At 41.7% G+C, this 15,742-nt stretch overlaps 1 protein-coding gene across 2 annotated transcripts in view; it reads right to left on the bottom strand.

Annotated features, from left to right (window-relative positions):
• Window positions 1–283: 283 nt before the first annotated feature.
• DRC8 (dynein regulatory complex subunit 8) overlaps window positions 284–15,742 on the bottom strand; it is a 38,696-nt gene continuing 23,237 nt past the window's right edge. For both annotated transcript variants that reach the window (XM_074948943.1, XM_074948942.1), the window contains exons 3-7: window positions 12,752–12,824; window positions 7,221–7,300; window positions 6,214–6,256; window positions 6,041–6,107; window positions 284–2,647 (exon numbers count right to left, since the gene is read on the bottom strand). In XM_074948943.1, the coding sequence (XP_074805044.1) occupies window positions 2,532–2,647; window positions 6,041–6,107; window positions 6,214–6,256; window positions 7,221–7,300; window positions 12,752–12,824 (379 nt within the window). In that variant the 3' untranslated portion in view covers window positions 284–2,531. The remainder of the gene's footprint in view (window positions 2,648–6,040; window positions 6,108–6,213; window positions 6,257–7,220; window positions 7,301–12,751; window positions 12,825–15,742) is intronic.

Below are 15,742 nucleotides of genomic sequence, written 5' to 3'. Positions count from 1 at the left end.
GAACCGTGGCTCTGCCCCTGGCTTTCATGATAGGCCCAGGGTGTCCAGAATGGCCACTGAGGAGCTTGCCACTGGATTGGCCATGGTGCCAGGTAGGGATGGCGGTCTCGGCAGGAGCAGGATCTCCTGCTTATAATGGAGCATGAAGACTCTGCTTCCGACTCCGAGGTCTCCGACAGACAACCAGGAAGGAGCGGAGCCCCTCAGTGCCGGTGATGGGTGCCGCAAACTGGGGGACCGGAATGGCTCCTCCATAAGGGTGGCCAGTGCCGGGGGGGGGGGGGGGGATGCGCCAGGGATGGTGCACATAGTTGTCATCATTGCCGGCTTGTCCATGGATTGCACCGGGGCCTGAACCACTGCCAGCTACCTCTCCTGCCTTGGAGGGGAGGCTGCTGCCATAAGTGCCAGAAGGCCCAATGCAGCCTCAAACGCAGCCAGCATGGAGGGGAACTGCAGGTCTTCTTGTTGGCAGCCTGGCAAGTGAGGAGGGTCTGGACTTGACTGAACCCCCGCTGGGGCAGGAGTCGACATGACCTGTGGTGATTGGGCACGGCCCCGGATGGAGGGTTACCGACTACCTGATCCTTAGACCTGGTCAGGGAACAGCCTCTGAATGACCTCTTTTTGTGAGGCACTGGGATTTGAGACTGGTGCCTCACAGAGGTCAGGGTTCTGTGTGCAGAGCCGTGGTGGTGCCAAGGGTCTCTGGAGGAGCCCTTTCTCAGCACTGGCTCATGCGTCGAGAGTGTCAGCGCACCGTGCACTAAAGGAAACAGTGCTTGGGGTTGGCTCCCTGCACTGGGTTTGGCTCCCTGCACTGGGTTCTGACTGAGGCCGAAGCGCTGCCTCCATGAGCAAAATACGGAGGCACTGATCTCTGTCCTTTAGGGTCCTAGGGCGGAACCCTCTGCAGATCTTACAACGTTCTCTAAGGTGACCCTCACTGAGATATTTCAAGCATGAAGTGTGCGGGTCACTTCTAGGTATAGTCTTGCCACAGTCTGTACATGCCTTAAAGCCCGGGGACAGAGGCATGCCCCGGTACTGGGGGAACGTTGGGTGGAGGAAGAGGAACCCCCCCCACCCCAAAGGAAACTTATGAAGCTATTTACACTAACTATTCTACTACTATATACACTAAAAAGGACACTGCGAAGAACATGCGCTTGCCGAGGCAAGAGCAACAGGGAGCTCCATCTAGGTGTCACAGGCAGTAGAGAAGGAACTGAGGGGGTGGTGGGTTGGCAGGTTGACTCCAGGACATCCACACAACCCTATGGATACTGCTGGGGAAAAATCTTCCAGCTACCGTGCAGGTGGCATACGCACACCTGATTGGAATTGACATGAACAAGCACTCAAAGAAGAGGCTTATGTTCTGTTCTCAACTCTGACACTGACACTGTGAGAGATGGGCGAGTCATTTCATGTCTCACTGCCTCAGTTTTCCCATCTGTAAAAAGGTTTTTTGGCGTAATATAGGAATGTTCTGAGTTTTGCTCAATTAATGTATGCTAAGTGCTTTGAGCTATTTAGATGAAAGGTGAAATGAGTGAAAAATACTTATTCTGTAAGCTTCCCAGAACAAGGACCATTTCTTTCTATATGTATGAGATACAGAACCATGCTTACTGTTGATGCTTAACAAATAACTGAGATAAAAGTAAAAAAAATTGTAAGAGGATAACTTTTATTCACAATGGCCTCAACTGTTCTTCCATAATTTTCCTGTTGTTACACAAAGATTTCTGATTTCCTCACCATTATCTTTCCATTCAAAACTGAGCAGAATTGTTATTTAAAAAGACACACTTAGATAATTGAGACCTCACATTTATGTTATGGTAAAAAGGGGGTGCATTTTTTCTGTCAATTCCCATATTAAACAGAAATGTTTTAATGATTTCTTTTATTTTACATTTAAATTAGCAGCATTTTTGGATTTCCCTGCTCTTTTTAAAACTGAAGCAAAAATACTATGTACTGGTGAATGAGAACCTGAAATGGAACTGACTGGTTTCAATGCTTAATGTGAGTAAAATAAAAAAAGTAAACAAAAAATACATGCTTAAAATAGAGTTGTAAAATACTTTCAATTTTAAGTGTTATTTTAAAATTATAAAATTTTATCTTGGTAGTATTCCTTTAAAATTTCAGCCATCTTAAGAGCCTCTCTGATCTGCAACAGTCCCATTTCCCCCCCCCTCACTTTTTCAAATGTAATTCTAAAATAGTTTCTTGTTCCTTATTTGTCCTGTTTGTGTGTCACTTATACATCTGAATTCCATGCTTTCCAGCTCTCCTCTTTCCCATCTCCTATACAATATTTCTTTCAATAACCCCTTTTCAGACACCTTAAATGTTTCTTGTGTTCAAAGATACAAAATCCAAGGAAATGCTTTCATAAAGATTGTATTGGAATTACAAACACTGTCAGATTCTGATTTCTATGATGCCACTGTATATCCAGACTAACTCCAAATTTACACTGGTGTAACTAAGTGGCCCATTAGTTCTACAGGATGACCCTAATTTTCATCTACTACCATCATTGTAATATAATCTCTGTAACGAACAGTATTTGTTTCAGGATCTACAGCAGCAGACAGCATCTCCTCCATTTCTTCCTGTGTAAAAGGTTCACCTGCAAGAGGACAGAAATGTCAGTTTGTCCTGATACTATATATTACTCAACCTTATCCAATAGACTTAGTGTTTGGGCTCTCCTTTGAAATCCTTTTGGTACTCAGGCAGAAGACAGGCAGACCCAGGACCCAATTCTTTCACTTACACCAGTTACTTGCAGTGTTGTTGTAGCTGTGTTGGTTCCAGGATATGAGACACAAGGCGGGTCAGATAATATCTTTTATTGGACCAATGTTGTTTAGTGGAAGAGACAAGCTTTCAATTTGCACAGTGCTCTTCTTGAGGTCTGGAAAAAGTCACTTTGTGAAAAGTGTTCGCCCATGGGTGATTAAAAAAATGATATAAACATAAAATAAGGTGGTTTTGTCTTTTCATTTTTCTAGAACTTCCCTGAAATGGGGAGTGATTTCAGAACAAAAGCTCTAGTCAATCAGGATGAATTCTTATAGGCAGCATCGTTTTTCAGGAACACAGGAATGGCCATACTGGGTCAGACCAAAGGTCCATCTAGCCAGCACCCTGTCTTCCAACAGTGGCCAATGCCAGGTGCCCCAGAGGGAATGAACAGAACAGGTAATCATTCCCTGTTGTCCATTCCCAGCTTCTGGCAAACAGAGGCTAGGGACACCATCCTTCCAGGAAACTTTCCACCATTTCACTAGCACCAGTGCAGCTAAACTGGGATCATAATAGTGGGACTGTTAATGTAGACAGGGCACAGCCATTTTCACCATGGCTGTACCCTGTCTACACTTGTTCTCCCACTTTTGCCACCACTGGTGGAAGAGCAGCACTGAAATTAGTGAAATGGTGGGAGATTTCCTAATAAACATTAGCTTCTGATTGTCCAAGGAACAGTAGATCTTTCCTACATTAGCGTAACACATTTTCCAACTAGTTACAGGTATTTTGGAGAAATGATTTTACTCCTTATCCCTGCACAGGACTAGCATCCCTGTGGTGAGCAGTGCACTGTATGTGTTAAACTCCTTCCTCCAACAGCAGCTGCACTAGAGATGTTTAAAACTCTCCCATCTAAAACTACCATAGTTTCAGAGTAGTAGCTGTGTTAGTCTGTATTCGCAAAAAGAAAAGGAGTACTTGTGGCACCTTAGAGACTCACCAATTTGAGTATAAGCTTTCGTGAGCTACAGCTCACTTCATCGGATGCAAGTGAGCTGTAGCTCACGAAAGCTTATACCATAGATTGTTTTCCCCACATATTCAGTCATAGATTGACCTTAACACCAAAGGCAAATTAGGTTGTAGATGGAGCAGTATTTTCTCTACTACTGTCCTGTTAGGGACTCTTATCTTCTGTTTTCAGACATGCTGTAAGAGCTTGAGCTTGCAGTCACTCCACATGCTACCAGAAAGAGTTGTTAGTACTGTAATTCTTCAGCAGTGTTGTCTGCATATTCAGACTTGTGGGAGAGAAGCTCCTAGTGGAGCGTGAAGGGAAAAGTGAATTATCAGAAGATACTGCTCCCTCATCCCAAGAAATGTTCAGGTGTGCCTCAAATCCATCATGGAGAGCATCAAGGCTAACTGGGGCACTGAAAAAGACAGTTACATCCTCCAGATCTGAAGATCTCAATCTATTGGTTCTCTTCCAGGAAGAAAGGACACAGTGAAAAATAGAGGCACATTGGCACAGAAGGACCATCACTGTCTCCAAGAGAGGGAGAGCCTAAAAGAGGGACCAACATTTTGAATCCACCCAGCATAAGTGCCAACTTCTTCTGGCGCTGGTTGGTGCTCGAACCCCCTCTGCCTCCAGCCCCGCCCCAGCCCCCTCCTACCCCCATTCCAACCCCTTCCCCAAAGTCCCCACCCCAACTCTGCCTCCTCTCTGCCCCTATTCGACTCCTTCCCCAAATCTCTGCCCCAGCCCCACCTCTTCCTCACCTCCTCCCCTAAGCATTCCATGTTCCCACTCCTCCCTGTCCCTCCCAGCACTTGCTAAAGCGGTTTGGGGGCAGCAAGTGCTGAGAGGGAGGGAGGAGCAGAGACACAGCGTGCTGGGAGCAGGTAGAGGAGGTAGTGAGGCGGGGGAGCTGGGCAGGGAGGTTGGCTACCGGTGGGTGCAGAGCACCCATTAATTTTTCCCTGTGGGTGCTCCAGCCCCAGAGCACCCACAGAGTCGGCATCTATGCCGCCCAGACAATTCCTAGATCCATCGTGGTATTTCCTCTTCCTTCTCTGTGGTGGCACTGACTCCTTCTGTTTGGAGAACGTCTCTGGGCCCCACACTTGAGGGCAAAGAAGAACAGAATCTAGACCTCCACAAATATCAAGCCCAACTGAAAACCCTGATCCAAGGAGAGGTCAGTACATTAGATGCTCCTTCGGTGCTAAGAGAGAGACTCCAGAACGGAGGAAATTGCCCTGGCTGTACCATCTGGTTCTTGTCTGGGAGGAGGCACTGTCCAAGTCCACAGCAGTAAGGATGTCTTGGCACTGAGAGGCTTAGATGATGGAGCTGGCCTGCTAGATGATGGAGCATAGTGTTCCACTGAGCTGGTGCCAGAAAAAGGGCAAACCCCGGCACCAAAGTCTTCTGTTTTCCTGCTGCAGGTGGCTTAAGAGCTGATGAAGGGCTGCTGTGTCCCTGCATGAGAATAGGGCCCTGAACCAAGGAAAGGCCTGGGAGAGTCAGGAGTGAAGTATGTTTGTCTTTTTGAAGTAAAGGCGTAAAGAGCTGGTATGCCAAACAACCCATACAATAAATACAAACATTTCAGGCAACAGATATGTGCATCAAACTTTGGAAAGATGGAAGGGCATAAAAATACACTGCTTAAATCTGGTCTTTTTCTCCGATTCTTTCGGGTTGGACATAATGCTCTTGAACCAGAAAAGAGATGGTCCTGCAAGAAAGATGTGCATTGGCACAGAAACTACCTAAACAACTACAGTTCTAAACATATTAACAGGAGATCTTTGCTTAAAAAAAAGTAGCTCCTCATACACAGAACATAGCAGGTCCCTATATCTACAGGTAGCCATGGAAAGGAAAGAAATGAAGGGGTTGGAAACTGTACAACCTCTTATAAATTTGACTGACTATTTGATGCCACAAGATGGTGCTCATCTGGGCACTGATTTTCTAGAAAGTTCTGGAAGCTCAGTGGTATCAGGGTGCCTGTCACAAGTGGAAATATGTAGATGCCATCTCAAAGAACTGTTCATGATTATTATTAATTTAATTATTAATTTGAATTATTTTTCAAGTACCAGAGGGGTCTAGGATATGGTACAAACAGTTAAAGAGATAACATCCTTTCCCTGGAGAAGTTGCAACTGAAATGTTTTGTTCTGCAGTGTTTACTCAAGTGAGTATTCTTTTATTAAATATATGTTTTATATGTTAATTAGCAAAAATCTTTACCTTCTTCAGTCATATATTTGACTAACTCCTCTTTAGTAAGATGTCCGCATTTATTCGCATCTAAAACCTAAAGAAAAGAAATAAATAAAACCTTTTGGTTTTTAACCTTATGGAGTCAAGATTCAATAATTATTTTCCCCTTAACTAGATGCTTTAAAATTGTGGTTACAGACCTCAAATGCACGTAAAAGTACATCTTCTGGAATAGGCCGGTATCTGAAATCATTGAATTAGGACAATTAGTGCCATGACTTGAAGGGCTATGCAGTTTTGGAAGCAGGACCTCACAACAGTAACAAAACAATACACAATAAATCCTAAACACTAAAGAAAAAGGAAAAACACTGAAATGAAAATGTACTTAAACACACTTGCAGCTTGCAAGTTATGTGTGCTGCAAGAATACATATGCAAGGAAACAATTTAACCTAATCATGCAGAACTACATGCCACTGAAGTCAGTTGGAGTTTTGTATGCAAAAGAACTTTGCAGCATTGGCTATAAAACTGTGGAGTTCACAAAACTTTTAAGTAAAGACACTGCCACCTTTTTTTAAGAATAAAAATAAGTTCATTACAGGTAATACTGTTACAATGAAGGACAAATGAAAACACATCAAGGCCACCTGTAAATGCAAAGACCACTGCATGCCTCTGAATAGTGTATGTATAGCCTTCTACTTCCAGACCAGTTAACCTTTTAGACTGCTAATCATATTTACTGTGCATGGTAGTTATTTTGTTAACACGTTAATATGAAGCTGATTTATGTGTTATTAGAAACACGCTATGTCTACCCATAAATGAAACTCAGGTTTGCAAAAACCTGATGATTAAAGACCTTTATTTTGATAAAATCTCTTTAGAGACACACAAAATCAGATGAATGGGAAGTTTATTTTGATTCACACTATACAAGACAAGAGAAGCAACACATCATAATTCACAGTGACTATAAACTATGTGATATTATTTGTGTGGTTTTAGTGACTGTAAAACATTTTTAGATTAAATCAGTTTGAACTAAAATGCTCACCACTATCAAACTTGGGTAGAGTTAAAAAAAACAAAATATTTACTTTTTCCAGTTACATAAAAATATCTTTGGTCAAAATCAGCCACCCATGGATCTGAACCAAGCTACAACACAGAAAAAAAAAAAAATTTATTTTTCCATTACCTTCTTTCCATTAATACTTTTGTCATCATTGGAAGAAATTTTTCCAAACGAATATACCCAGTAGGTTCTTCTTCTTCTACCTGATATTAAAACAGAAGGATAGTAAATTTAAATCTTAGATGACACATTAGAAAACTAAAAAGAGAACCAGTTGGCTCCTGCATTAAAATAGAAGGGTTAGATTTTGACTAGTCTTAAAGTTCCTAGACAGGAAAGAAGTGGTTGGATCTATAAGGCCTCACTCATCCATTTTTTTTTCCTTGTCAGGTGGCATGTCTACACCCCAGCCCATACGCAGGGCTGATCATAAAAGCTCAATCTAGCCTATAATAAATATATAGTAATGATACATTGTATGAAGTACTTAATTGATTAAACTTAAGTGAATATTACTGGGTTTTGTTCTCAAGCGTGTCAGGCAGAAAATTTAGTATCTAACCAAGGCCATGTTTACACTATGAACTAGGGGGTATGATTCCGCTGCTCATGTACACAAATTTTTGCTCACTCTCATGGAGCTAGTGTGAGTATAAATAGCAGTGTAGCTGCAGTACCATGGAGCAGTGGCAGTGGAAGCACGTCTTAGCTAAATACATACCCACCGGTTTCAGGCAGGTTTGTATTCAGCATGGCTAAGCCATGCCCTCCACTGCTGCTGCCCATGCTACTGCAGCTACACTACTATTTATAGTCCTGCTAGCTTGATAAGTGCTAGCCCAGGTATGTATATGTGAGCAGGGGAATCGTACCCCCTAGCTCATAATGTAGATGTAGGTCAAGAGAGTGTGCCAAAGAGTGTGCAATAATAGATTTTTCACTTTAATTTTCTAAGCAATTTATGTGGTTTTTTTTTTTATAACTCACTCATCATCACAGCATCTGAGTGAAATACTTGTGATCAAATAAAAAAAAAATCAAAAGGAAGAGACTATATCCCCAGACAAGCTACAGGACAACTACAGTGGGAGCTTTGAACGACTCAATATTGTCCTCTAGTGGTTAGAAATTTGTGCAAAATACTCAGTAACTGATGCTAAGTTATCGCACAAAGTGTTTATAAACGATACAGCATACAGTACTCTCTCCCAAAGACTGAATGGTTGTTTCCAGATATTTTACAGCCAGACAGTGCTGTCAAGGGAGAGGCCAAAGTGGCAGAGGCTCTCGGTTCAAGGCAGTCAAACAGACAAAAGGGTGGGGAAAATGACAAATACCATATATACAAAGAAAAGACTTTTCTTGCCAACCAAGTATATTAATGAAAGATTTTCTACACACTATAGGAAAGACTACAGGGACCCCACTGCATTCCTACGCTTCCATAGGGGTCAAGCAGCATGAACAAAAAGAGTTCCTAATTGTTCAGGAACATGCCTGTGTTGAAAACTTCAAGTTTCACTCCTGAAAGGAACACTCTGGGCTACATTGTGCCCATACAAAGGTGGGCACAGAGCAACTGAGTTTAAACCAACCCCATATGGGGACGAGACACACTCAGTCCTTGCACTCTTAGCAGGCAAGAATGGAAGAAGTCTAGCACAGGCAGTGGTTCTAAATTCCTCAGGAAAGAATGGGGCAAGAAGGCTCCTGCTGTCCTTTTCTGCGTGATCAGTGGAGATGGGCCAGAGGAGGGATCACCACATGCAGCACCCAGTTAAAGCATGTAGCAGGAGCTGCTGCGTTCACTCTCTGTGTTCTGAGAGGCATTTTGGTTGCCTCAGGGGCAATGCTTCTAGCACTAGCCACCAATGAATAGTCCATCTTCATTCCCCACCCCTTCAGTTCAGACAATGTCTTGAAGCTACAGTGTTGCCCTCTGTCTGCTGTGCCTTATAACAGAGAATCTTTTGTTAGAAAATGAAGCTGTTCTATACACGAATAACTCTGTTATCATTACAGGGTTGTTTATTTTAATGCTGAATCCACTGCAAAGATGCAATAAAATGGATGGCAAAAATTAATTTCCCTCTAATGACATAACAGTTAGTCAATAAACTGAACTATTTCATGCTTCACAAATATTGAGACAATGTCTGTAGTAAGGGTGTTTTATGAAGCACCTATGTTCCAACGGGCTGTAGGTCAGGAAACCAAAAAGACAGAAGTAGTAATGTGGTAAGTATTTATAGGTACTATACAGAGACATCTTATATTATACATTAACTAAGGTCCCAAAGGGCACATAAAGATCATACTGCAAATAAATCATGTTTAAAAGCCAAAACCATTAGGCCTGATCCAGCAGGTGCTAAGCACTCTCAATTGCCATTTCCATCAATGGGATTTGCAGCTGCTCACCACAGGGCTAAATGTGGTCCTAATTTTCAGCCTGGGAAGAAAAAACACATTAGTAGCAAATAGCCGCTCCAGAATCCACGACATAACAAAAATATGTATTTGTGACTTACAAAATAAAGTATTAGATTTGTCTCTTTGTAGGTTTACTATTTGCATTTTATCCCAATAAAGCATTTCCTGGTAAAAGAAGTGTTTCATCACTGATAATGGACCCGCTACTGTGAGGTGATGAGCAACCTCAACTCCTACTGACGTCAAAGCGAGGGAAGCACCCACCAATTCATTTGTACTGTAGGCCCAGAGGTGTCTTGGGATTTTCTCTACTCTAAAATGCAGAAAGACCGAAAATAGGTTCTTTCCCTAACACTGGACAGGTGGTAATGAGAGGCCAAATAAATGCTTTGCTTTAGGTCCTTCAAGTTTTGCAGATGTTTATCTTAAATCTTATCCACCATCATAGTCACTCCTATCTTAAAATTGCTTTTTCACTAAAATTTCATCTTCTTGCCTGTATTTTTTGCTCTATTTATGGGGGCTATGACAGTAATAGCTACTGCAGGGTGAAATATTTAAAGCATTATACTCATCTATCTATTCAAGGTACTTCTAGGACCTCTATTACCATAGTATCTGAACACTAGTGTCTTGTGAGTATTATTACACTAACCCCCACTGTGACATAGGGTAGTACTATTTTCTCCATTGTACAGAAGGAAAACTAAGTGATTTGCTCAAAGTCACACAAAGTCTATGGTGGAAAAGGTTTGGACCCAAGGTCTCCAGAATCCCAGATCAGTGTCCTAATTCTTGACCATCTTTCCTCCATCTCCTTCCGTTTCTCTTTTGTAAATCTTGGGCCAGGGTGCGGAGATTTTCATTTATCAGTAAATGACAATCCATGTGGGGGGTTTTTTTGTATTATTTATATTTTGGAGCATAAATTTCTCTTTCCTCAGACTGCCTTCTACTTCTTGGTTGAAGATAGGAGTTGGGGAACTCTGCTAATAAGGGGAGCAAAACCACAGCAGGCAGGCTGTAGCAGGCAAGACAACTTTCTATTCTGCTGGTTCTTTGCACTTTCTCTTCATCTAAAGAGCGGAGTCAGCTGAGCCAGGGAGTGGAACCACTGCTATTTGAGACTCTAGGGGGGGATGGAGTTGGCATACGGATAAGAGGTAGGCATAGCAAAATTTTCTGGGTGGGAGCCAAACTCCAGCATCATGACATATGGGGGTGTGTGTATAAGGACACACACACACACACACACACACACCCCTCCCTCCCTTCATGCTACTTCCAAGGGATCTTTCCTTCCCACAAGGTAGCATTTCAACCTGATATCACCTGCAAAGAGAAGAGGAGGCAGTCATGGAAAATATTTCTGCTGCTGTGTCCCGCACTCTGGCTCCACCCTATGCATCATCACTGTGGTGACCCCAGTTTCCTACTAGGAAGTGGAAATAGAGCAGGGACTGAGCGGACAAATTACAATCTAAAATCAAAGTATTCAATTAAAAAAAAATAAAAAACCATTGGACTGGTGTTTACCAGTAGAAGTTCCCTGCACACAATTCGGGGAGTGGGAACTCGGACTTACAGGATGAAGGAAATGAGCAAGAAAGATTACTGACTAGTTACTGTGCATCTTCAAGAGAAAGTTTTGGACATTCACACTCATAGGACTGGCATTTCTGGAACCTTCTAGAAAGCCATGTCTGTTGGGGCTACAAAAGCATCACCTCATGGCACTGAACATTCAGCACCAGGTTATATACAGAGCTGCAGCTTCCAGCTATCTCAGTTTTTTGTTGTCTGCAGCAGAACGCACAAGAACTAAGTTGCTTGTTCAGACCATTGCATGAGTATTCAAAACCTCTTGTTTTGTAAATAGCTACACTGTAGGGTATTACTCCCTTTAAACCTGAATTTAGACTTGTGGGATGCAATTTTTAGTTTCAAAATGTATTTAGTCCAAATTCTGCTTACTAGTTACACTAGCACAACTCCATTAATTTAGAAAAAAAGCAAACCCTTTTAAATGTTATTTTAAAGAATAAAGATTGCATAGCAACTTTAGGAGAAGACAATCCTGGGAGAAAGGATGAAGACTCAAAGAGAATCAGGAAAAAAGGGTTGGAATGAGGAGGTTGAGCCATACAATATTGGTAAAGGTACAGAAGTTCAATGTGCCAATACATTTTTAGCATCACCATAATCAAGGAAACTGGTTTAATAATCCTATTGTATCTCACTTTTATACTGTTCAAATAATTGTGAAAAGGCAATACAATGTTTAAAAGCCAGTTTAAAAACAAAACATTAACGTTATTACAAACCCACGAAAAGGGGAAAAATCACCATTATGGGTACAACCATATCCTTAGCTCCCCCCATTATGTTGAACTGCTGAAATAAAGAAGGGCGCACTGAAATAGACTAAGTAATGCATCAGACATGTGCAATATGTAGGAATCATAGGGGATAAATGAAGAATACATGGCAGGTCTTCCCTCAGAAGCTCTTTGAGGTTAAAGTCACAACTTCAATGCTATTTCATGAGTGAATTGGTATTACTTGTTCATTCTGTTTGGCCTGATTGTGTCAAGAAGTTAATTCAGTTGGAGCTTGTGTAACCTGATGAGTTTGGAACTCACTTTTTTATTTTTCCATCTGCAAAGGGATATTTTTCCTTGGTTCTTGACAAAGAACTCCCCCACCCTCTTGGCAGTGGGTCACTGTAACCATCCTTGGCAGGAGACAAAAGCATTTTGCCTCCCAGACCAGGTTGACAGACTTGAGGCTGTGGGGCTCGCACTTTAAAAATAGCTGCGTAGGCAGCGCTTTGAAGTTGCAGCTTGGGTTGGCGCTTGGACTCTGAAACCTATGGAGGTGGGTGGGCTTCAGACCCCAAGTTCCAGCTTGGACTGTAACTTCAACGCACTGTCTATACAGCTATTTTTAGAGCGCGGGTGCAAGCCCTGCTAGCCCAAGTCTGTCAGCCGATGTGTAGCCAGACCTGGAAAGATTCCTTTTTGTATTCTATCAGTGTTGCTCCCATATCAGCTTTAGGGGTTGCTCAGGGCAATCTGAGGGACCCCCTTGCTGAGTGACTTGTCTCCATAACATTTCCAGCCTCTGGGAAACAAGCTAAGGTCTCCCACACAGTAATGCAGAGATTAAAACTTCTGTAAATTGTAAGATTGAAGAAAAATTACAAGAGACAAACCGCTTACTTCTGCAAGCAGATCATGTAATTCGCCCTCACTTGGGCAGCATCCTAATGACCTGATGATTGTACCAATCTCTCTGAAAAAGAAAAAAACATTTTGGTCAGTAAATCTAGAGTACAAGAAAACCTATGGCAGAACCAGCTATCAACCCAGAGCAAGTGTGTGTGTGGGGGGGGGGGGGGCGGGGGCAGGGAGGGAGAGAAGGAGGGAAGAGGAGGGTGGTGGTTTATAGTGAGGCCTTAAAACTAAGATCCTCTTTGTTTTGTGTGGACATTAAAAAAAATCTCATGGCACTTTTTCTTTGAAAGAGTATGGGTTTGCCCTGTGGCCTTAACCCAAAATCTCCTCTCCCCCTGTTGCAGTGCAGTGTGTTGTGTTGTGTTGTATGTAGGTTGCTTCCTGACTGCAGTTCTCTTTCTCAGTATGGCTGGATTTCAGCAGGGTCTATATTTATACTGTATACCATAGTTAATAAAGCTCTTTGTAATCCATTGAGATGAAAAGTCCTATATGAATGTAAAATGACATTAAAGTTATCCATAATATATTAACGTTACTAGAGATCGAAGGCGGGTGCAGCATTGTTGAGTGAGCTTCAAAGTTGAAAACACCACTACATGGTCAAGATTACCAGCCTGGCTCTATGTTGCATGCACACATTAGTGGTTCATGAGTGGAAGACCTTACTATTAAATCTAGTGCACTTGTTCTGAAGTTCCAAATAAAATTTAGGACCAAACTAGTGATGCCTCAAATAGAAACAAAAAATTAAATATCAAGAGATGCTATCTGACAAATTTAGAAGGGTGTCACAGTGTACATATGAATTCACCTGAGGTTTCTAGAGGTGAAAGATGAGCAAACTGGTTTCAACTGATTAAAAAAAAAAAAAAAAAGACCTGAACCACCTCAAACTTAATTTTTCCAATTTTGAAATTGTGAATTTAAAACAATGAATCCATTCATCTTTGCACTTCCCAGTTGCATCTTAGGCCTTGTCTATATTAAAAATGCTTTGCCAGTATAGCGATACTTGTATTGCTATACTGACACAAATCCCCACAGTGTAAGTGCTAACACAGAATGTTTTTCTGTCAGCATATTAACACTTCCTCCATGAACAACGTTAGCTATACCGATAGAAGAGTGCCTTTGTTGGCATAACTGCATCTATATTTGGGGTTTGGCTGGCAAATCTGTCAACTAAGGGGTGTGGTTTTTTCATATGTCTGGTGTGATGTAAATCAAGAAACACAGGAACTCGTGTGTGTTTCTTGAAATTTTTCTAGTCCAATTCCAGAGCAAAGAAGTTCAGTTAACCTTGCATAAACAACCGTGCTATAGGATTCTTAAACTTTTGAGGTTCATCCATCACTGCCAGTGCATCTAACAGACAATTAGAGTTTTCTATTGGAAGTTGTATAGATAAAAATCAAACACTTACAAAACAATCACATTATTACAGTAACACCCAAAATGTGTTAGGCACCATAGAGATGTAGAGGAAGACAGTCCTTGATTTGAAGAGCTCACATTCAAATTGCACACACGATGAAAAGTAACAGCAGCAGATGGGAATAGTAGAATGGGTGGACAAGGGTTGTAAAAATAAGGCCATGTAGGTTGTTTTAGGTGTCCAGGATTAAAGGAAGCTTGTCATAAATATAAAGGGAAGGGTAAACCCCTTTAAAATCCCTCCTGGCCAGAGGAAAACTCCTCTCACCTGTAAAGGGTTAAGAAGCTAAAGGTAACCTCGCTAGCACCTGACCAAAATGACCAATGAGGAGACAAGATACTTTAAAAAGCTGGCAGGAGGGAGAGAAACAAAGGGTCTCTGTCTGTATGCTGCTTTTGTTGGGGATAGACCAGGAATGGAGTCTTAGAACTTTTAGTAAGTAATCTAGCTAGGTATGTGTTAGATTATGATTTCTTTAAATGGCTGAGAAAAGAATTGTGCTGAATAGAATAACTATTTCTGTCTGTGTATTTTTTTTGTAACTTAAGGTTTTGCCTAGAGGGGTTCTCTATGTTTTGAATCTAATTACCCTGTAAGGTATCTACCATCCTGATTTTACAGAGGGGATTTCTTTACTTCTATTTACTCCTATTTCTATTTAAAGTCTTCTTGTAAGAAAACTGAATGCTTTTTCATTGTTCTCACATCCAAGGGTTTGGGTCTGTGGTCACCTATGCAAATTGGTGAGGCTTTTTACCAAACCTTGTCCAGGAAGTGGGGTGCAAGGTTTTGGGAAGTATTTGGGGGGAAAGATGTTTCCAAACAGCTCTTCCCCAGTAACCAGTATTTGTTTGGTGGTAGTGGCCAATCCAAGGACAAAGGGTGGAATATTTTGTACCTTGGGGAAGTTTTGACCTAAGCTGGTAAAGATAAGGTTAGGAGGTTTTCATGCAGGTCCCCACATCTGTACCCTAGTGTTCAGAGTGGGGAAGGAACCTTGACAAAGCTAAATACCAGGTTCTAGTGGTGGCATAGAGCAAAGAAGCTTTAGAGACCCCAGCTGAATCACTATCTTTCCCTGCCAGCCTCCCCCCTCCACTTGGTGCACCATCTTTGGCTTCTGCTAGCATAGTTTCTAGCACACAGAAGTGATGGTGAATCTAAGCATAATGCTCACCTACTTGATGCATCTGAGTTAGTGAATCACAGTTTAATGCTCATCTAGTTAATCTGAGTTTATACTGCAGATGAAATATAATCCTAATGTCATATTTATCAAATAAAAAGTAATATTTTGCAGGACAAACTTTGCATAAATCACAAAAAACCTCTTTATAATTTATATTGTGAGGAGAAGAAGAGCAGAACATCTTCCAATGCAAAGCTTGTTTCTTTTTAGTTTTGTATGTGCATGCTTAAAGGTCAGGCAGTATATTGGTATTGGCTTTCTGCAAATAGGTTAAAATCTCACCTTCTCTTCAAGGGTACCTGATGTTCCAAGAGATAATATTCATAATACTTTTATGACCATGGTTAAG

This window comes from Natator depressus, chromosome 3, assembly GCF_965152275.1.
Source record: "Natator depressus isolate rNatDep1 chromosome 3, rNatDep2.hap1, whole genome shotgun sequence".
Lineage (NCBI taxonomy): Eukaryota > Metazoa > Chordata > Testudines > Cheloniidae > Natator > Natator depressus.
The sequence above is the reverse complement of the archived record's forward strand: the minus strand, read 5'-3'. Positions and strand labels throughout refer to the sequence as shown.